General features: G+C 53.4%; 1 protein-coding gene across 1 annotated transcript in view; it reads left to right on the top strand.

Moving 5' to 3' along the window:
• HMCN2 (hemicentin 2) overlaps nucleotides 1-22765 on the top strand; it is a 153561-nt gene that overhangs the window by 37247 nt on the left and 93549 nt on the right. Inside the window, exons 11-22 of the mRNA XM_057549287.1 lie at nucleotides 1093-1365; nucleotides 2465-2606; nucleotides 3083-3210; nucleotides 3929-4042; nucleotides 6280-6429; nucleotides 13359-13547; nucleotides 14478-14573; nucleotides 14880-15007; nucleotides 16945-17089; nucleotides 20219-20331; nucleotides 20456-20615; nucleotides 21669-21834. Of these exons, the coding sequence (XP_057405270.1) occupies nucleotides 1093-1365; nucleotides 2465-2606; nucleotides 3083-3210; nucleotides 3929-4042; nucleotides 6280-6429; nucleotides 13359-13547; nucleotides 14478-14573; nucleotides 14880-15007; nucleotides 16945-17089; nucleotides 20219-20331; nucleotides 20456-20615; nucleotides 21669-21834 (1804 nt within the window). The remainder of the gene's footprint in view (nucleotides 1-1092; nucleotides 1366-2464; nucleotides 2607-3082; nucleotides 3211-3928; nucleotides 4043-6279; nucleotides 6430-13358; nucleotides 13548-14477; nucleotides 14574-14879; nucleotides 15008-16944; nucleotides 17090-20218; nucleotides 20332-20455; nucleotides 20616-21668; nucleotides 21835-22765) is intronic.

Consider the following 22765-nt stretch of genomic DNA (forward strand, 5'->3'; position numbering starts at 1 on the left):
TACTATAAATGGTAAGTACAGAAAAGTAGAACAGTATAAGGAAATTTGCACACGCATTTATTAGACTTAATGATTGCTAATTTTTTGCCATATTTGCCTTTTCATTTTACGGCCAAACTATTTTATTTTAAATTTGAATATTATTGGAGTGTAGTAGATTTACAACGTTGAGTTAGTTTCAGGTGTACAGCAAAGTGATTCAGTTATACATATAACTGAATATATTCTTTATATACATATAACTGAATATATGTATATTCAGTTATACATATAGTCATTCTTTTTTTAGATTCTTTTCTCCTGTAGGTTATCACAGATATGGCTAAACTATTTTAAACTAAATTGTAGGCATCCTGACATTTCAGTATGTATCTCTTTTAAAAACATAGATTTTCCCATAAAATAAAGATTCTATGATTACACCTAATAAAATGAATAGTAAGTAATGCCTTAATACTACTTAATTTTGTCCGGAGTCAAATTTCCCCGTTAGTATACTTGCACATCATAGTCATTGACATGTGGATCCAGCTTTTTTCCTGCAGGTCCTGCAGACTGTCCCTGGATAGACGGTCTCTGACCTGCCACTTCTTACGACCTTTTCTTGTTGAGAGTGTGGGTTTCTTAGCTCTTTCCTCCTTTGGGGCAGTGGCCTTCCTTAGTTCCACATTTGGCTGCTACTTGTACAGAGAATTGCTCTGTACTTGTTACTCTTTCCCTCTTGAGGGTGATTTCCGAGGCTTTATCCCCCAGGGCGGAATTATTGGCTCAAAGGGTGTGAAGAGTGGTGTAGCTCTTGCTAAATATCGCAGTTGGGTGTTTGTGTGGAAGGTAGGCGTGCGCGCGCATGCGCAGACGCACGCATGCGCACACACACGCACGCACGCATGCACGCAGCCCCCTCGACGGGTGTGTGATGGCCGTGGGGTGGCGCCGTCCGGGCATGGTGAGCAGATGCTGGTGAACTGCTCTGCTGGCTGATGTGTCCTGAGGAATGCGGTGGGCTCCGGGGTCTGGACACCACCAGGGCCTGCAGGATGGCCCCCTCCCTGTGTCAACCCCTCAGTGCCTCCTGTACTCCTGTTCCTGCAGACCCCCCGCCGCAGGTGGTCCCTGTCCCCAACGTGACCGTGTCCTCTGGAGAGACCGCCGTTCTGTCCTGCCGGGTCCTGGGCGAGGCCCCCTACAACCTGACGTGGGTCCGGGATTGGCGAGTCCTGTCGGCCTCGACAGGCAGAGTCACCCAGCTGGCCAACCTGTCTCTGGAGGTCAGGGACATCACCCCCAGTGACGGCGGGCGGTACCAGTGCATGGCCAGCAACTCCAACGGGGTCACGAGGGCGTCCGTCTGGCTCCTGGTGCAAGGTGAGGCTGCTGTCCTCCCAATTCAACACAATACCTAGCATTTCCCTCCAAAGCCCATCAAGCCATCCCTCTGCCCAGACGTCACCTCTGGCAGGCAATGTCAACCCTTTCAGTGTTTTCTCAACCTTCAGAGGAAGAGGATTCTGTAGTCTTCCAGCCTAAGTGTAGTGGTTCTCACTGTTGGGAAGTTCATCCTCATATCTGACCTAAATTTCTACTGCTGTAGGCCAAGCCAATTTCATTGAGTCCTGTCCTCTTCCCCTGCCATTGAACACCTCTATTACCTACCCCTCTCAATATGCAGGACAGAGATGGAACAGTGGAAACTTCCGAAAGCCCAGAGATCAGACGTCCTTGGCAGGGGTTGGGTAACACCGACCAGATGGGGGTGGAGGAGGCAGTGGGAAGAACCCACGTCGGGAGTGTTGGTGCCTGGATTAGGTATAACCTAGGATTTAGGTCCACCCAGGATTTAGATAGATCCTCCTCCCTGGGGTGCTATCTCCCTAAGTGTAAAAGTGAGTGTGTTGGAACAAGTTTCCTCCCTTATGCTAGTGACTGTTGATTGACTGCCTAGAGTGTGTTGAGAAGGATTCTGAGGCCATATCTAGGCTGCTGGTATGGGAGGGGCGTGTTTGCCATGTCTAGATGAGATGGCCCACGATGTCTGTTTGAGCGTGACAAGTCCGCTGCACTGTGAGCTTTCCGAGGGCCAGGATAGAACCTACGTTTGCAGCCAATACTTGGGCAGACCTTGAGGTCCACTCAGGTCTCCAGCCCTGGCATCTCGACAGCTCCCTAAGCCTCTTCAGGGTGCTCAGCTCAGAGCAGAAATCCAGGGAGCTCAAGGCTCCCACTGGGGGGTATTGGGAATTCAGGTCCCCGTGTGGCCTGGGGATATGCCTGGGAGGCTGCCTGGCAACACTCCCCAGTTCCCCAGCAAGCCGCTCCCAAGGATGCAGGCCCCTTGGGACCTTTGCTTCCTTTGTCTACACCGTCTGTGGCTGTCAGGAGGGGCCGGGGGCCCAGGGCTGGGTGCCTGGGACAGCACAACTGCTCTGACAAGCTCCTCCCAACCTGTTCACTCTCTGAACTACAGAGGCCCCACAGGTCAGCATCCACACCAGGTCACAGCGCTTTTCCCAGGGCATGGAGATGAGGGTCAGCTGCTCGGCCTCTGGATACCCTGCACCCCACATTTCCTGGAGCCATGAGGGTCATGCCCTGCAAGAGGACAGCAGGTGAGGGCTCAGGGCTTGGAGGTCTGGGACTGGGAACAGGTGGACTCCCAGGGGACCTCTCTGAGCCTCAGTCTTCTTAACTATTAATATAAATGGGGGAGTAGCATTTGCCCTGCCTTCTTCCTGGGATGATTTGAGGCTGAGGAGAGAGATCACTTGAGAAACATAACAGTGTGGGCTCAGGGGTCAGGAGCTACAGCTGCAGAATCCAACAGACCTGTACTTGAATTCTGCCTCTGCCATTCAGGCTCTGTGACCTTGGGCAAGTCACCATACCTTTCTGAGCCCCATGAATGAAAAAAGATCATACGTAAAGTGCTGAACACACAGCCTGGCACAGAGCAAGCAGTCAGTGTAGAATGGTGTCACCAGTGATGTCGTTAGTTAATTTGTTATTAATAATGACTGGGGCAACCCCATGTGACCCGACCTAACCAGCCCCTTGCTGTTGAACACGTTTCATGGCACGACTCCAGAGTCCGCGTGGATGCCCAGGGAACCCTGATCATTCAGGGAGTGGCCCCAGAGGATGCTGGGAATTACAGCTGCCAGGCTGCTAATGACGTTGGCACAGACGAGAAGACGGTCACCCTCTACTATGCAGGTACTCGGGTCGAGGGTATCTGCAGGAGAAGGATCTCCAGCCCACCCTCCCTCCCTCCCTCCCATCCCCAGATACTTACTGAGCATCTACCGTGTGGCAGGCACTGGGGCTACAGCAGTGAACACAGGGTCCCCATCCGGGTGGAGCTTATATTCTAATGGGGAGGCACAAAGCAAACATGCAAACAGATAAATAAGGTGCTTTCAGAAGGTGAAGGTGCTAGAATGAGCGCAGAGCAGGGTGGTGTGATGGAGTGACGTACCCCTGGGCAGAGAGGGAGACGGCTGGTACACACAGGACCAGACCCTTGCCCGCAGATGGGAACGGGAACAGCGTTCCAAGCAGAGGGATCGGGTGGGGCAAAAGCCTGGAGGTGGGAATGAGTCCGGGCTGCCCAAGGGGCTGCAAGGAGGCTGGCTGGAGTGAGGGGGCGGGGGAGGGGCAGGCAGCCCCTGTAGGGCCTTTTAGAACCTTGTAGGATTTCGGCTTTTATCTCAAGATCAATGAGGAACAAAACGGGGTTTGGTCCGGGGAGTAACTGGCTTTTTAGAAACCAGCCGAGGCTACATCTTTCTGGGGTGACTGTCCCGGTTGGTGGGGGATGGGGAGGAGGCAGGTGCTCAGCCCCACCTTGTCCCCGCCGCCCCTCCCCCAGCTGCATTCTCTCTCTAGGGAGTCTGCAGGTTGGTCCCCAATTCCCCATCTGCTCCCCACACAGACCCACCGTCCGTCTCGGCCATGAATGCGGTGGTGCTGGCCGCCGTCGGGGAGGAAGTGGTGCTGGCGTGTGAGGCGTCCGGGGTGCCTCCGCCCCGGGTCATCTGGTATCGAGGTACACTGGGTGGGGGGAGGGGCCCTGGAGGGTCAGCTTTCCAGGACGGTCGTGGCGGGCACTCCGAATGGGGAGTCTGGAGAGAGAGGACCGTTTCTGGCAGCCCCACTCCAATCCCCAGGCCAGCGTCCACGCAGCTAATGCAGGTTGGCTCCGTGGTTAGGAGCAGGATGTAGAATAGACCTCGATTTGAATTCTGGCTCCCCTGGGCGATCTCAGACAAGTGACTTGGTATCTCTGAGCCTGCTTCCTTAGCTGGGAAGTCAAAGATAGGTGGTTGTATGAGGATTAAATGAGTCCATATGTGCAAATTGTTTAGAACGAGCCTGGCACACGGGCAGGGCTCAGTGTTGTTAATGATGGTGACGGTGGCGATGTGGTTATCTGAGAGCTAGCAGTAGTGGTAAGAGGGCTGTTGTGAGGCTCTTCTGAGTTAACAAGTGTAGAGGGTTTTGTCAGTGCCAGACGCGGAGCTGGAGTTTGAATGACAGGAGCTGCTCTTGCGCCTGCACCAGTAGACCTGGGTCCTGGGGATCCTGCCTCAGACTTTCCAGGGGCAGAACACTGGGCTCCTTCTCAAGCACAGGCACCTCCCACCTGGATGCACTCCAGCCTTTGCAGCACCTGTCTGTGATCTTGTCAGAGCCTCACCTTGACATTGACAGGCAGAGTTAGCTCAGAGTTTGAGCATTTTGTCCACGGTCACCAGCTAGTGGTGGCAGAGGCCTCAGGACTCCTTACTCTGTGCTCAGGTCACTGCCTGTGGTGGCTGAGAGCTCTACCAGCCCAGCCCGGGAGCCCCTTTATAAAGGAGGATCTCTCAATGGAATGTTGCTCAGCCTTAAAAAGGAATGAAATTCAAGTTGTACAATGATGAGAATACAGTTACCACTTAAAAATTGTTAAGATAATAAATTTTATGAGTTTTATTTAAAATTAAATTAAAATTTTTCTTAATTTGACTCCTATGGCAAAGAAAAAAAAAGAATGAAAAAAAGCAAAAAAAAAAAAAGGAAAATAAATCAGGCTCATAGCAGCTGCTGTGTAGAAATTTCCCCCTACTTCTAATTTGCTGAATGGAGAAAAAAATCTTTTATTTATGATATTTTCAGAGACATTTGCTCTAGTATGGTGTATTTAAGTAGTAAAAACGTAAAAGAAAAAAAAATTTTTCTTAATTTGGAAAAAAGGAATGAAGTTTTGACACAACATAGATGAACCTTGAAAACATTATGCTAAGTGAAATAAACCAGACACAGAAGGACAAGTATTAAATGATTCCAGTTATTTGAGTGGAATCTCATATATGAGATGCCTAGAATATGCAAATTTATAGAGACCGAAAGGAGAATGGTGGTTGCCAGGGGCTGGGGGACGGGGAAATGGGGAGTTAGTGTTTAATAAGCAGGGTTTCAGTTTAAGAAGATGAAAAAGTTTTGTGGATGGGTGGTGGGAATGGTTGCGTGACAATGTGAATGAACTTAATGCCACTGAATTGGACACTCAAAATGCTTAATATGGTCAAATTTTGTGTTATGTATATGTATGTACCACAATTTTAAGTGTAAAATATTAAGTTGTAAAAAGAGTTCAGAATCAGGGTGGTCCCTCAGGCCTCAGGAGGGGGAGGCCTGGAGTTGGGGTAGGGGAACAGTGCACAAGGGAAATGAGAATAAGGCCTCAAAGAGGCAGAACTGGGGGGAGAGTGGTTGTCTCCGTGACCCTGGGCTCCTCCCAGAGCTGATCCAAGCCTCAGTCTGCACCTGAGCAGAGGGTGGGGATCCAGGAGGGAGGCCCAGGCAAGGAGTTCTTGGGTGATGAACCTGCCGCATGCAAGGGAACAGGCTGAGACTCACTCGTGGTCAACAAAGGGGCTCAGGGAACTGGACCCAAGGGTGCTGACTTTAAATTTGTGACAAAATTCGCCTAACATAACATTTACCATCTTAACCATTTTTAGGTATACAGTTCAGTAGCATTAAGTATATTTACATTGTTGTACAACCATCACCACCATCCGTCTCCAGAACCCTTAACGTTTAGCAAAACTAAAAATCTGTACTCATTAAACAATTAGGGGTCCTGATTCTGGGGGGAAATCTTTCCCTCACCCACACCGCTCCAAGGTCCCTGCTTTGTGGAGTTGCAGGAACCCAGGGTCAGGAAGGCAGCCTGATCCCCTGGCCTCCTGTGGTAACCATGGGTACCTGCCTGTTGTTTTCTCATCTTTGGTCCAGAGGGTCTTGAAATGATTCTGGCCTCTGAGGGCTCCAGCTCTGGGATGCTGCGAATCCCGGTGGCCCGGGAGAGGGATGCTGGCGTCTATACCTGCCGAGCTGTCAATGAGTTTGGCGATGCCTCTGCAGAAATCCGGCTGGAGGTTGGACGTGAGTGTACACCTTGTCCCCACTTGCCCTGCCCCTCCTGCCTTCCCCCTTCCCCGTCCCCCACCACCTGCCCTATTTCTGAGCAGGGAGGAGAGAGTGGTACCATGTAGCCTGCCAGTGGGGTATTTGCACCATTTGGATCCAGAGCACGTGGGATGGGGATTTTAGAGGGAGATGGTGTATGTGTTACCTCTTGCTGTGTAACAAATTGCCTTAAAACTATGTGGCTTAAAACAATAAGCATCTATTGTCTCATGGTTCTGTGATTCTGGGAGTGGCTTTGCTGGGTGGTTCTAGCTCCAGGTCTCTCATGGGATGGCAGTTAATACCTTGGCCGGGGATGTGGTCATCTGAAGGCTTGACTGGGGCTGGAGAATCCACCCTAATTTCACTCATGTGGCTGTTGGCAGGAGGCCTCTGTCCCTTACCCAGATAGGCTTCTCCAGAAGGCTTCTTGGGACATGGGTTTTCCCAGAGAAAGTGAGTCAAGAGGGATAGAGATAGAGATAACATCCAAGATGGAAGCTGCCGTCTTTATAACCAGTCGCAGTCTTGGAAGTGACATACCATCACTTCTACTATACTCTGTTGGTCACACAGACCAACACTGGTATGTGGTGAGTGGGAGGGACCACCCAAGTGTGAGAATCCCAAGAGGCAGGGGTCACTGCCCATCACAGAGATAGTTTGGTTCCAGCATGGGTGTCGTCATCCCTGAGACCTGAGTTCCAGTCTTCTCTTCATCACTTACCATCTATGTGCTTTGGTCAAATCATTGACCCTCAGTTTCCCCATCTGTAAAATGGAGCTGACCACACTACTTCCTTTGTTGGGTGGCTGTGAGGCTTCAATGAAATCAGACACACAATGCTTAGCACAGGGTTTGGCCCATTGTGAGTGCTTAATAAAGGGAGAAGCTATTATCCCCTTTTTACAGATGGGAAGTTTGAATTCTTCTGTGGCTGGTACATGACCTTGGCTGTGATTGTCATGATGTCTAAGTTCCAGGCCTGGGTCCTGGGCACTGGGAATTGCTCGGAAGTTGTGGGCACAGCTCCTTGGCGTGCTGAGCTGGAGCGGATTGTGCTCTGAGGGTTGACTGCGGCCATGATGGGAGAGACAGGTGCCGGGAGTTCTAGGGAAGTGCAGAGAATAGAGAATGGACTTGACTGGGCCGGGTGGGATGGCCAAGGGGCTCCCCAGTGAGGCTCAGTCAGGAGGGTCTGGCCCTGGGGGAGATGGTGCCAACTCAGGCTTGGGGATCCTCCCCATCTGTTCCATCATCTATTCCTCCAACATGTGGTCACCTGATAGCCAGGCCCTGTGCCCCAGATCCTGTGTTGGGGCTACAACGGCATCTGCCTTTGTGTTGTTCTTGGTGTCCAGAAGAGAGATGGTAAACAGACCATTAGAACACTCAGTGTACTGAGAATTTGGAAGTGGCATCCTTGGGTCCTGTGCCCAGAGAAGGGGGCTAAGCCAACACTGGAGGCCGGGAAGGCTTCTTGGAGGAGGTGATGTGTAAGCTGAACCCAGAAACAGTCAGGTGACGAGCTGGGGAACAGTGTTCCAGGCAGAGGGAACAGTGTTCCAGGCAGAGGGAACAGCATGTGCCGATCTCCCCATGGCAGGAGAAGCAAGGCAGCAAGTGAGGCATAGAGAGGGTGGGGAGGGGAGGCCGGGGCAGCTGTCCAGTTTTGGGTCACTCCCGGCCTTGGGCTAGGGAGCCTGGTGGAGTTTGGGCTTTGTTCTGTGGAGGCGGTGAGAGTTTTCTAAGGAGGAGATTGATGTGCTCAGACTTTCCCTATCGAGAGTGCAGTGTGTTGCTGAGCTCTTGGGTGGGGTGGGGTGGATATGGAAAGCCATAGGCCTAGAGCCTGATAATAAAAATATAATAAGGCTTCCATGGAATCTGCCACATGCCAGGGCCAGCTCTAAGCACATTTCATGTACTAACATATAATCCTCGTAACAACCTTTTGAGATGGGTTCTACATTATCCCTTTTATAGATGGAGAAAACGAGGCACAGAGAGGTTAAGTGCCTTGCCCAAAGTCACACAGCTGGTGAGTGGCAGAGCTGAGATCTGAACCCCGGGTCCGGGCCTTTATCCCCTGGACTTGATCCTGATGCTCCCAGCAAGGTGGGCTTGGATGTTGCTTCCCCACTGTGAGCCTCGGGCTCCTCACCTGCAAGATATTTCTGGATGTTGTGTGAGTGAGAGATAAGAAAGGCCTCGGACACAATGGGCTCTGACAAATGTCACTGTCATTGTGATGAGTCGGTAGGTTCTGGGTGAGCAGAGAGGGTGCTCCAGGGAGGGCTGCCCTTGGCACTGTTACAAGCAGTCATCCTTTGCTCTGTGTCTAATTTCTGTCCAGCAAAACCTTATTTCTTTGGGGCCCAGGCTGACATGCCTGTTCCTTCACCTGTTAGCCATTGGTCTTGGGGCCATTTCCCCAGGTGAGAGGTCAGGGGGATGGCTGGCATCCCAGAGGCAGGCTTCTGGGGCACGGGGCCACTGGTGGCCTCTGGCCTTGAGGTCAGGGACGGCATGGACAGTGGCCCAACACCTGTGTGTCTGGGGTGAGCTGGCCTGGCAGCAGTGGTGGGAAATTCAATTTCCTGCCCATCTGGGTGGCAGCTGTGGTGCAACCTTCCTGGCCAGGCTGGCAGAGCCTGCCAGTGCTGAGAACGGGTGGGCACTGTGCCCACGTCCTGCTGTTCAGCTGGGAACTGGCTTCCTGGTGGTATTTGGGGCACAGGGAGGACGGCAGCCTCCTCCTGTACTGCCAGCAGGTGCCTGTATTTGTGTACCAAGCCTGCGAGGTGATTTTGCATCCCCTCTGGACCTGGCATTCGGCTGAAAAGAGTCCTGGATCAATGTCCTGGTCCTGCTGCTTGTTTGGCCAAGTTATTTACCTTTCTGAGCCTCACTTTCGTCATCTGTAAAATGGGGATGATACTGATAGAGGCTGTTCACAAGGTCCTGGAGAGATTTAATGAGATAACGTGCTTCACTCAGGGCTTGAATAGAATGCATAATCAATACACGGCCCCTGGGCTGGACCAGGCTGACAAGGGCCTGGCGAGGCAGAGTGAGGCGGAGTGATTATCACACAGCTGGTGACTGGTCTCCATGGTTGGCACCCGCTCCTGGAGCTCAGTGCTCTTTCTATTACTTTTTTTTTTTTTTTTGGCCACGCCACTCGGCATTCGGGATCTTAGTTCCCTGACCGGGGATCGAACCCGTGCCCCCTTCAGTGGAAGTACAGACTGAGTCTTAACCACTGGACCGCCAGGGAAGTCCCACTCTTTCTATTACTTTAACACTGCCCTGAGCTAAGTTCCCTTTGCCCTGCTGGATTTCTCTCTAAATGGCTGTTCACTCAGCCCTCTTTCTATCCTCTCATTTTAGTCTCTGCTTCTTATTCCCAACTCGGAAGCCCCTGATTGCTGGGTGAGTGAGCAGGGGAGCAGGGGGTGTGCTTTTGCGGGAGCAAAGACCCTCTGGCCAGCCTGGGGGAGCAGGAGAGAAGCAGAGCTGGGCTCTGTGGCCAGTGTGGTCAGTATCTGGGTGGCTTCTCTATCAGGCACAACAGGCGAGGGCCCAGAGCCCGTGATACTTTTAGGGCTCCTGGACAGGGCTCTGATTTTATTGCCATCAGAAGAAAAAAGTGAAGAATAATAAATAGATGAAAAACGAGTCCGGATTGTGTTTGTCTTTATAAACAGTCATAAAATATCATTTAAAATATTTTTTTAGGGAGGAAAGTCATCCTGCAGCCCTGGCCAGTGGGGCTGTGGCTCTAGGCTCGACTGAACGATCTTTCTATGGGGAAAGGAGTCTTCCCGGGAGGCGGATTCGGAGGCCATCCCCAGCATTGTCTCATTCACAGATGCCCTGGAATTCCCTCTAAGTGCAGGGCAGGGGCTGAGGCCAGCCTCTCCCGTGGCCACCCTGCCTGTCTAGACAGTCTCTGGGCCTGAGACCCCCTCCCTCTTCTGACTGAACTGAGTCAGGACTGATTGGAGCTCTCCTTCCTGAGCCGGTGCATCCCCACCAGCTCTGCCCCAGGGCTCTGAGCCACGGGAACTGGGGGGATGGTGGAGGAGGCTGGGGGGCTACAGGGTCTCCAGACAATGATAAAGAGTCCTGGAATTTTAAGGTACTGGAATCAGGGTAAAAATAGTTACCTCTTTCTGGATGGGGAACTGAGGCTCAGAGTGGTGAAGGGGTTCATCCACGGGTGTCCAGTGGGGCAGGGGCAGCAGGGGGGCCCTGCCCAGGCTTCCGGCCTTCAGGCTGGTGTCCCTTGCCCTGGGGCCCAAGTAAGAGGAAGGGACGACATCACCTCTGTCAATTTCACTTCGCTGGGAAGTCCCTGGGGGTGGAGGGAGTGGCCCAGCAGTGCTGTTAAAGGAAGTCTCAGCTTTGGCCACACACTCCTGTCCTGCCCCCGCCCAGCCTGGTGGCTGGCATCCTTGGTGGGGCTGTTCTGTCTTCTGTGGTGTTCCCGGTTCCCCCGCACAGAGCTGCGTCCCCGCAAAAGCGCCGCAGCTGTCAGGTGATGAGACCTGGGCCTCTCCAGGGAGCGCGGCAGCTGCTGTGATGTCTAGCTGTCTCTGGGCACTCGCAGCTCCTGACCTGGAAACCTGCCCAAGGTCAAGGCAGAAAGGGCTGTCCGTGGGGAAATCTGGTGGCTGTGGAGGCAGCTCACGATCCCTCCCTGCCGAAGGTCCCCTGAGAGTCTGTGAGGCGGGGTCTTCGAGCCTGAAAGCAGAGGCGGCTGAGCCTCGCGATGGGACCCTGGAAAGGGCATGGGGCTGGGAACCCGTCCCCACACCCGACATGCTGCAGGATCAGGGTGGGCCCTGGCCCCGCCCCGCCCCTCCCTCGGGCTTCAGTCTCCCATCTGCACAATGAGGAGACCAGAGGACCTGCAGCTTTGGTGTACAGGGTTCTGAGGTCCCGCCTGATTTGGGGGACTTCAATGAGGAGCAGGGGGATGGCTGCACAGGAGACGGAGTCACAGTTTTCTGGGCAGGATGTGAGTCGGGATTCACCTCTGAAAGAAGACAGAAGAGATGCCAGGTTACCCCTGAGTACTAGGGGGTACGGGGGTGCGGTGGCTGAGAGCCTGGGTCTTAGCAGCAGCCAGACCTGGGCTCTGATCCCAGCTCTGCCACTGACTTTGAGCTGCACCTGGGGCAGGTTCCTTAATCTCTCTGATCCTCAGTTTCCCCATCTGTAAAATGGGGTTGTGATAATACCTACTTCATCAGTTTATTGAGGCCACGAATGAACTCTAAAAGCACCATCACCATGCCTGTCACTTAGTAGGTTTTCCAAATGCTACCCTTTGTACATGTTATTTGCTTACTATTATAAGTCAGCTGTCCTCTCTCAGGGGAGGAATTCAGGACGAGGCCTGCCTGGAGGAGGGAGGTTTGAGCTGGGCCCTGCCGTGGGCTGGGCAGAGCCGGGCAGGCAGGCTCTGGGGGTACCTGGCCCTGGAGCTGAGCCACGGCTCTGCTCAGGATGGGAAGAGGGGAATAGCAAAGCTCTGCCCCCGGGGCCAAGGCTCTGCAGGACCCGTGATGCCATTTGAGGCACCTGGATGGAAGACTTTCTTGGATTCTGAGCCGAGGCAGCTGCCAGGCCCCAAATGAGGAAGAAAAGCAACGTGCGGGTGGTGTCTGAGGTTGGGTCCAAGACTGTCTTCCTCCTTGCAGTGATTTTCCAAGTTGTGCTTCTATCTCCTTGGAACTTCCCTACTCCCTGAGGCCAAGAGGGAAATTTGATGTCATGATTTGGATGGATGGGGGAGATTTCTGGAGAGAGACAGCAAGAACAAAAGAGGTGGAAGTTTTTCCACAATGCTGGACGCCATGGGTTCAAAAGAGGCCGAGGACCTTCCTGGTTGTGGGTCTGGGGACAGGGACCTGATGACAGTGCCCAGAAGCTGCAGGGAACAGGGCCTGGACCTGTCTGGCGTTGGACCTGCTTCTGGCCGCAGAAAGGTGGAAAGGATCATGAGCTTCTGTTTTGGGAAATAACTTATTTCCATGCCCACCCCCCCCCCCCAATCATAAAAGTAAGAGAATGCTTAGAAAAAAAGTTTGGAAGAAGCACTACAAACCATTAACAGTGGTTACCTTGTGGAAGGGCATGGGATTTAGAGTGTGTGGAGCAAAAGTTAAGGAAATAAATCCTCGTGTGTTGCTTGGATGTTTTATAACCCAGGTGAGCAGGGCTGCCCTTGTTTGCGTCTGTTATCCTGGTGTAATTATTAATATGGCTCTTTTCACTCTTAAGTGTCCCATTTGGACCATAAAGTGTAAGGTCAAGTTATTAATAGGCCTGTTCTGATTTTGTAGTAGAGATTTATGTGCTTATTACAAAACGTTCAACAGCAGAGAAGGATGAAGCAAGGTAAAAATGAGCTAGAATCTCCCCACGAAGTTGGCTGTTTGGGAAATGGTTGCCGGAGTCTAGGAGACCCGTGAAAGGAAGCTCCCGTGGCCCAGGAAGAGGGCAAGGGAGGTGACGCTCAGAGCTGGTGGGGCTCCTGTGGCTGAGGGTGACTTGCAGCCCCTCTGAGGTGGGCTTCCCAGGCGGTGTAACCAGCAGAAACAGGAATGTTGCTCCCCTGTATGGCTGGGCAAAGCGGGGTCCCTGAGACCCCATGTAGGGTATGAGGACTTCACCCTGCCACAGGGCACTTGCTCTGCCTCATCATTCTCAGGAGCTCTTCAGGGTGGACCCTGCCAAACTCAAGTTGGCCCCGGGAGCCCTGGATATGAGTCAGGTTCATGAGGGCGCGGCTGGAAGAGGGAAAAACCCCCAGCGATGGGAGGGGAGGCAGTGCCCTGGGGGCTGGGCGGGTCCAGCCGCTGGGCGAGGCTGACTGCTCACCTCCCTGCAGATGCGCCCCAGCTGACAGAGCTGCCCCAGGATGTCACCGTGGAACTGGGGAGGAGCGCCCTCCTGGCGTGCCGGGCCACGGGCCACCCACCGCCTATGGTCACCTGGCGCCGTGGAGATGGCCAGCCGCTGGGGCCCGGGCAGGGCAGCAGGAGTGGGCGGCCCGATTCAGGAGTGCTGTTCTTTGAAAGTAAGAGATTGGGGCTGAGGGCGGGTGGGCAGGGGAGACAGAATGGCTTCCGACACCCTCAGCCCCCAGACTGGGTGGCCGGGAGCAGGGCCCTGACCCCCAGTGCTGACCATAGGTCGAGCTGTTGCAGGGTCATATTTCAGTTGGGTGACTCTGGTCACATCATCCCACTACTCTGAACTGGTCACAATAGTGATAATGACAATACCTACCACCTGGGTTTAATAACAGGCCACCTTAAGGAGCTATTGCGTGAATAATACATGTAAATCCCTTAGCACAGTTCCTGACACATATTAAGTGTCATATGTGGTAACCGTCATCATCGCATGAATAATACACGTAAATCCCTTAGCACAGTTCCTGACACATATTAAGTGTCATATGTGGTAACCATCATCATCATCATCATCATCACCATCATCTCCATCACCACCATCATAATCACCATCATCACCATCACCACCATCATCATCACCATCATCACCATCCTCACCATCACCACCATCATCATCACCATCCTCACCATCACCACCATCATCATCACCATCCTCACCATCCTCACCATCACCACCATCATTCTCACCATCATCATCATCGTCACTACTACTGCTTCTATTTACTGTGTGCCAGGCCGGATGCTGAGCACTGTATTTGCATTATCTATTGACCCCTCCCAATCACACTACAGGGTGCAGTTATTGATAAATTATCCCCATGCTACACATGAACAAGCTGAGGCCTTCTCACCCTTCCAAGGCCTGGCTGTATCCCCCATCCCTCTCCTCCCTGCCATCCCAGCCCTCCTACCTAACCTCCGCAGGGCCAGACTGTGACAAGGGCGCGTCTGCACCTGGGGAGCTGGAGCCTGTTGGGGCTGGAGCCGTGATGTGCTCTGACAGTCAGGCCTGCCTCTTTCCTGCCCCTCAGGTGTGATTCCCGAAGACCAGGCCCCGTATGTCTGTGAAGCTCAAAACGTCTTCGGGAAGGTCCAGGCAGAGGCCCACCTCCTTGTGACTGGACACGGTTCGCTGGTGGATCTGGAGAGGAGGGTTTGGGGGGGACACCAGGCACCCCCAGAGACACCCCCCCCATGACTGCCCATCCTTTGGGACAGGTGTGTCCACAGCCAGGTTCTCCAGGAGGAGCATCTGGACCCCTACTTCCTGGGCAGTGTGCCCCAAGAAGTGCGCCCTTTGACCCTTTAGGGTCCCCAGTCCTGATGCTTCCACTGGTTCCCTGGGGAGGAGACCGTGCAGAGTGGGGCCCTCTGTCCCCCGGACGCCCACCCACAGGAGTCTCGTGTACCCACACTGTCTCCTCTCCCTATAGTACCTCCACAGGTCGCCAGCAGCGCCCCCACCGTCCGGGTGCTGGAGAGTCAGCCCGTGTCCCTGCCCTGCATCATCCTGGCTGGGAGGCCCCGCCCCGAGAGGCGCTGGCTCAAGGCCGGCCGGCCCGTGAGTGCAGGGCCCCTCTGGGTGCAGGGGACGAGCGCGCTGTCACGGTCACACCTCGGTCTCTGCTTTGCGGTTCCCCTGTTTTGGAACGTCCTCTTCCTTCCTGCTGCTTTCCAGAACCTTCTCTGATAACGCACTGATAGCATCCTTCATCCTCTAGAGTCCTTGGGCCGGAGGAGCTTGTGCATTAGTGCTGTGGGCGGGGGCACAGACGCAATGCATTCGTCACCCCCGTCCGGATGATTCCAGGGCAGAGACGTGACCCGAGCGGCTGAACATCTGCCCCGGCTGCCTGGCACACTGCTGGGTGCACAGGGGCTGCTTCGTCCGTTCCCATCCATTTGGTTTTCTTTATTTCCCTCTATTTCCTGTCTGCCATTCACTCCTTCTTTGCCTCTCCCTTTTCCTCCATCCTTCTGGCCTATCCTCAGACATCCCGCGGTCCTTGTGCCCTGGAAGCTATAAAAAAGGTGCCCTCGCCCCAGCAGACAGCAGACGCTGGACACCCAGAGAGGCAGTGACTGTGTGACCAGATGGCTGCCCTGGTCCCGGCCCCGTTGTTCCAGTGTCTGATGCAGTGCAGACAGGGTCCAGCTCCCGGAGCAGGGAGGCTTTGCCGAGGCTGCTCGAGTGGGTGACTCCTTCCGCAGCCGGTGTAATTAGATGTGACCCCGAGGAGGACCCTGCCTGGGCGCGTAGGCTGGGGTGGTGAGGAGCCTTCCTCAGTAGAATCCGATGGGCATGCGGGGAGGGGTGGCCCTGGGCCTCGTCCACACCAGGATAGAAAGTGGCTCTAGATGCAGAGCTTGTTTAGTTCAGCGGGGACGCTGGGTGGACCTGCGCCCGCCCAGCTGCCGAGTGCGAGGAGCAGAGCCCCCCTCAAGCTCACTCAGCCTGAAAGGAGCCTCTCCCGGAACCGGCGTGCAGAATGTGCAATCTGGTCACGGGACAGGGACACAGACAGGGAAGCTGAAAGCGGGCTCAGGCCTGGTGGAAGCGGGCTCGGGCCCCTCACCAACGATGGACTGGCTGGACATCTTTTTTTTTTTTTTTTTAAATAAATTTATTTATTTATTTTTGGCTGCGTTAGGTCTTCGTTGCTGCTCATGGGCTTTCTCTAGTTGCGGCGAGCGGGGGCTACTCTTCGTTTTGGTGCGCGGGCTTCTCATGTGGCAGAGCACAGGCTCTAGGCGTGTGGGCTTCAGTAGTTGTGGCACGCGGGCTCAGTAGTTGTGGCGCACGGGCTTAGTTGCTCCGCGGCATGTGGGATCTCCCCAGACCAGGGCTCGAACCCATATCCCCTGCATTGGCAGGCAGATTCTTAACCACTGCGCCACCAGGGAAGCCCCTGGACATCTTTATAGAGGTTGCCCCAGGCCCCATTCTGGACCAGTGCCACCTGCCCCACCCCGGTCCTGATGGGGACAGACCTGGGCAGCCGCCAGGAGTTGCTTCCTCTGCTTCTGTCTCTGGGACCACACCTGATGCGTCCACACCTCTGCTCCGCTCTGCACGGCTCTTTTCTCTCCCCACAGAGGGGCTGTCCCTCCTCTCTGTGGCCTCGGTGTGGAAGGGCCTTGGAGCTTCAGCCCCCACTCAGTAAAGGCTCTGGCTCCAGCCCTGCACTCCTGGGAGAGGCTCCCATCAGCCCCCTTGGGTCAGGTGTCTTGCCCTGGACCAGTTGGCCCTGGGAGAGTGGGGTCAGCGGGGGGGCTGGGGGTCAGGCCCACCTGGCCCTGAGGGTCTGTGGGGGGGTGGATGAATATCAGGGAAGGGGAAGGAGCATCAAGCCCCCCCAGATTCCCCCAAACCCCTGGCCTCTCTGTCCAGACTGCTCCCTGCTGGCCTGGTGGGCAGTGAGGTTTCTGGAGTGCTCTCTCTTGGCTGACTCTGAGTGGGGCCCTCGGCCCAAGCTGGTGCTTCCTCGCCCTCACCAGCTCCCACCGGGCAGCCAGCATTCCGTCCGAGCGGATGGCAGCCTCCACCTTGACCAGGCGCTGTTGGAGGACGCAGGGAGGTACACCTGTTTGGTCAGCAACTCGGCCGGCTCTCAGCACAGGGACGTGGAGCTGGTTGTCCAGGGTGAGTCCTGGGGTGGTGGGGGACACGATGCGATGGGGGAAGGCCCCCGGGGCGAGCTTGATCTTGAACATCTTCGTTTAGACAAATTGCACAAATAGTACATATTCACTGTAGGAAATTTAGAGATTGGACAAACCCCCCCCCCCAAAAAACCCCAAAAAAACCCAAAAACAAAACCAAACAAACAAAAAGAAACCTCCCTTAATACCAGTAGCTAAGAAGAACCAGAATAATTTTACATTTTGGTGTGTATCTTTCATACTTTATACACACATGAGTTTGCACATGTACATATACACACACTGTATATATATATAATATATATACATTATATATATTCTTTAGATATGTTGTATATAAATTATTTTTGCATGATATATATCCTTTATATAAATTAGGTATATATCCTTTGTGTACACATATATAGAAATATTTAGAAACTAACTGGAACCAGGTAATATTTCTGTCTTGCAACCTGAGTGTTTCTTGTGACAATATTTTATGACTCTTTTCTGTCAGTAATACTCAGAAGCAGTGGTTTAAGACCGCATGTCCCCTGTTTGGATGAGCCAGGAGTACCTAACCTGTCCCCTCGTGTCCTGTTTCTCACCAGCGTGAACACCTGGGGATAGACATCCTCATGCCCCACCGTTGCCCATGTGACCAATTCTTTCCCTAGGATAAACTATTGTTGTGGAATTGAGTTTTGACTCACAGAGATTGCACAGTTTTAGGGCTTTTCGTGTATTTTGCCCAATTACTTTCCCACCCACAGCGTTGGAGAGTCCCTGTTTCCCTTCACCCACCCAGCCGGGTACCACTGTTCTTTTTAACGTAAAACAAGAAGTTTAAACTAAGTCTGGTTATGTTTTGTCATTTACCGCATATGTTAATATCCTCGTTTTGTTTGTTTGTTTCACTTGTTTTATTAAAACCCCGAGAGATGAGCGGGACGAACTCATCATTCCCCATTTTGTAGAGGAAAACTGAGGTTCAGAAGGAGGCTGGGTTTAGAACCCAGCTGTCCTGTCTCCTCATAATTCCAATTAAGAAAAGTGATCAAAGGTTGGGCATGTGTCATGTGCCAGACCTCTGAGAGGCTGTGTGCAGGTTTCACTTAATTTTCCTAACTGCTCCAAGAGGTGGGTTCAAAAGACTCCACGCTTCTTTGAAATTAAGGAAGCTGAGGTTCTGAGATGGAGGTAACTCACGAAGTCACAGGATCAGCAAAGGCTGCCTCTGTAGAAAGCCTCAGCCCCTAACTTCCCACCCTGCCGCACAGCCTTCTCTGTGCGGTGGCGATCAAGCCCGTCTCTCTTGGCTAATTTCATTTCCATTCAACAAATGCTAATCGACTTGCTGGCTTTGGCCACCTGGGAAAATCCAGAAGGGCATTTCCCGCCCTAAAGTAACTGAGTGTTACCGTCAGAGCCCTTGGCTTCTGACTTTCCCTCCTGGTTCTGATTTTTCCATGCCCGTTTCCCCCTCCCCTGCTCCTCTTGGAGACATCCCCCCCTCCCGCCCTGTTTTAATGCCTGCAGATCTGGATGGTGCCCAGGACGGATTTTGCACTTGTTTTCAAGTTCACTGTGTCCTGTGAACACTATTTTCTGCCGTTTCTCATCCGTCCATTCCCAGAGAGTGAGCAGGGAATTAGGGTTAATTTAGCTTTTTAGCTGATCAAGGAATACGGGTACCAAAAGATTAAGTGGTTTATCCAAAGTCCCACAGTGAAGAAACGGCACAGCTGGTTCCTAAACACAGGCTGCCCTATGTGGGGGGCATGAATTTACAGCAGTGGTGGCTGTCTTCTTCTGTTAAAATTGTTTTGTTTTTTTTTAAAAATCATGATAAAATAGGGACTTCCCTGGCAGTCCAGTGGTTAAGACTCTGTGCTTCCACTGCAGGGGGCACGGGTTCGATCCCTGGTCGGGGAACTAAGATCCCACATGCCACGTGGCACGGCCAAAAAATAAAAAAAATTTTAAAACCATGATAAAATATACATAATATAAAACTTACCATTTTAACCATTTTAAAGCCTACAGTTTAGTGGCATAAATTAAGTGGCATAAGTGGCATTCACATTGTTGTGCCACCAGGTTCGTTTGCCCAATGCACGGCAAGCCAAAAGGCTTGCAGTGGAGAAAGGATGTATTCACAAGGCAGCCAAGCAAGGAGACAGGAGAACAAGCCTCAGGTCCACCTCCCCAAAGGCCAGGGGCTTGGAATATTTATGGGATAAGGAAGCAGGGTGGTCTTAGGCATGGGGAAGGGTGATTGCAGGTAGGGAAAAGGTGAGGTAGTCAGTGTCCTGTGCAGGTGTATCTGGGTTACATGCTTCTTCATGGGATGCATGTTCAAAAATGGAGACGCCTAGCATGATCTGACGGTGGGGTTTTTGGCCCTCTGGTGTCAAAAGGTCATTCACCAGATACCTGTGCAGGCCCAGTTTTAGGGTCCATGGTCCCAACCAGTCTTAGCTGGCTTGAGCTCAAACTAGACACAGCTGACTCCAAGTTCCTGGAAAACAACTCAGACAAACATCTTATTGTTTAGGCTACATGAAGCTTGGAGGGTCTGCAGTTTGCAACGAAACAATTAAGCGAGCTTGTTCAGTGAAGGCGGGCTCAAGCAGAGGGGTTTTTAGCAAGCTGTAAGACAAGCCAAGAATTTCTGTTAACACAGTTTCAGGATGGGTTTTTTTAACCGTATGGGTTACAGTTTCACAACCTTCACCACCATCCATCTCCAGAACTTTTTCACCTTCCCAAACTGAAACTCTGTACCCACCAATTCCCCATTTCCCCCTCCCCTAGCCACTGGCCAGCACCATTCTGCTTCCTGTCTCTATGAATTTGCCTGTTCTAGGTATCTCGTGTAAGTGGAATCATACAGTATTTGTCCTTCTGTGTCTGGCTTATTTCGCTTAGCATAATATTTTCAAGGTTCCTCCATGGTGTAACACGTATCACATGTTTATTCCTTTTTAAGGCTGGAAAATATTCCCTATGTACACATCACATTCTGTTTATCCATCACCCTCTGTTTGGATTGTTTCCACCTTTTGGCTGTTGTGAATAATGCTGCTATGAACTTTGGTTTATGAAATTGGTTTGTTTTTAAAAGTGCCGCCTAGAATCCAGCCCACTGCCACCCACCATATCACCAATGAAGGCGTTCCAGCCTCTCTCCCCTGTGTAGCCTCAGGAGTGCCCACCCCTACCGTCACCTGGACCAAGGTAGGTGAAGCCTGTTACCATAAAGGTAACCAGAGAGGTAGGCCCAGTGCATCATGGGGAGAGGAATGATGCAAATCGCTGTGGGGTGTGGGCTCTGCTGATGTCACCTGTGACTCTACCACAGGAAACCAATGCCCTGGCCTCCAGGGATCCCCACTACAATGTGAGCAAGGATGGTACCCTGGTCATCGCCCAGCCATCTGCCCAGGATGCAGGGGCCTATGTCTGCACAGCCACCAACGCCGTGGGCTTCTCCAGCCAGGAGGTGCAGCTTTCTGTCAACAGTGAGTGATGGCCGCCCCTGTCCTGGGAGAGGGGCTTGGCAGGCTTCGAGGCAGGGGCATGGACAATTTGACCTCACCTGCATCTTCCTTGCATCTCGTCAACCCTGCCTCTAGATTCCTCACGTCTGAAGGGCATGTACACCAAAGCTGTCCTCCAGAGCACTGTCCCCCGTAGTGTGGGCACGCTCTAAGAGTGGTTCCAACTCAGCCCTTTGTCACCGGATGGGGGGGAAAGCGTCACATTAACAAGCCTTGGAAAGACACAAGGCCCTACACTGGACCCCTTCCCATCTTGGCAGCCCCTTCGCCCACCTTTCTCCCCAGCTCTTTGTGCCCAGACCTTTTGGCCTCCTTTCAATTTCTTAAGTGATCCATCCTGCCTCAGGGCCTTTGCACGTGCAGTTCCTTCTGTTGGAATGCCCTTCCCTTACCTGGTCCAGCCTACTTCTCCCGTCAGTCAGATCTCAGTTCTCTCTGACCTCTGAGGCTGTGTCAAATCACTTTGCTGTGAACTCTCTGGAATGTCCCTTTCTTAGTGCCCATCACAACTGTGATTAAATCATTAACTGTGTGTTGAACTGTTTGGAGCTAGTGTTTCCCTGGGGCCCTTAGCACAGAGGGAAACTGGGCATCATCTGATGGTTAATCCCATTTATGCCTGAGAATAAATGGGAAAATCATGGGCGAGAAGGGAGAGAGAGGAGAGGGAGGACAGAACCTGCCAGAGTGTCCCCAGGGAAGGGAAGCAGGATGGAGAGAAGCAAAAGGAGGACACTGGGGCAGGAGGGACCATGTCAGGGTCATCAAAGCAAGACGAGCTTCCAGTGGGAGGATGGGGTAGACAGGTAGGTTGGGGTATGACTGGGGGAAACCATGGGATCTGAGCCCACCCTGAAACCTACACTCTGCCATTATAATAGAGCCCACCCACCTTCTGCATCTCTGGGGTGGCAGTACCACCTGAGCTTCCTGGGGGAGCCGCGCTGGTCCCCTCTGGGCCGCAACCCCTGGCTTCCTGCTCTGCTCACACTTCCTGCATGATTCTCCCAACAGCCAAGCCCAGGATCCTTGTGAATGGGTCACGTGACACAGACAAGCCTCTGAGGGTCACAGCCAAGGCCAGTGATGAGGTGGCCCTGGACTGCGAGGCCCAGGGCTCTCCGCCCCCACTGCTCACCTGGGCCAAGGACTCCCTCCCTGTGCCACCCATCACCGACAGGTAACCCCAGTCGCGGGGCCTTGGGTCTGGGGATGGACAGAGCTTGGGGTTTGAGGAAACTGACCTCCAGGTGCCCAGTGACCCGGCCAGTGTGTGGGACCCTGTGGACACCCCCAGGGGCATGCAATCCGATGACACACACAGGACTTTGGGCCATTGGCCTCTAAGGGAGCATGGACGCCCTTCAGAGGGGGAAGGCCTCTGACATAACACGCACCCGGCGCTTCACGCACGGCCGAGGGGCGCCGCGTGCAGGATCGCCTTCAGTCTGCCCAGCAGAGCAGAACTGAGCGGAACTCAGTTTTCTGAGCGGAACTGAGGCTCAGCGAGGTGGGCTGAGCAGCTCGTGGTCGCTCAGCTAGGAAAGAGTAATGCCACGGTCGAGACAGCCTCCTGAACGAGACACGTGCTCCGTCCTTGCCTGCTCCGCGGGCCAGGTGTCTGGCAGCCGGGATTTCAGGGATCCTGAGAGTGGGCGGAGAGGGAGGAGGTGGCTTGGGCATCCTTCGAAGGCTGGCTGTACCTCCCCAGGCAGGGGTGTCGGGCGGGGTGGTTCCAGACAAGAAGGCCTCAAACTCCTGGGACCCCTGACCCTCGAGGAGTGGGGCTGTGGCGAGGGGGCAGCTCTGGCCGGTGACATCAGCCCTGGCAGAGCCTTTGAGAAGTTCCAGATGGAGGAGGTCTCGGAGCAGCCTGCTGTGCAAGCTCCCACTCCTGACCCCCACACATGGGTCTCTACCTCTCAGGACATCTGTTTGGTGCGCCCTCCCGTCCTTGAAGCCTGCACACCTGAACGCGGCTGGGGTCCTGGGGCTGGGCTGGCGCTGTGCTGCCCCCATCCGCGCGCCCTTTGGTGTCTCTGCAGCCCAGGTCGTAGGTGAGGGTGGGAGTGGTCGTGTGGGGAGCCTGCATCTCTCCGCAGAAAGCCTGG

The sequence above is a fragment of the Balaenoptera acutorostrata genome, chromosome 6 (genome assembly GCF_949987535.1).
Source record: "Balaenoptera acutorostrata chromosome 6, mBalAcu1.1, whole genome shotgun sequence".
Lineage (NCBI taxonomy): Eukaryota > Metazoa > Chordata > Mammalia > Artiodactyla > Balaenopteridae > Balaenoptera > Balaenoptera acutorostrata.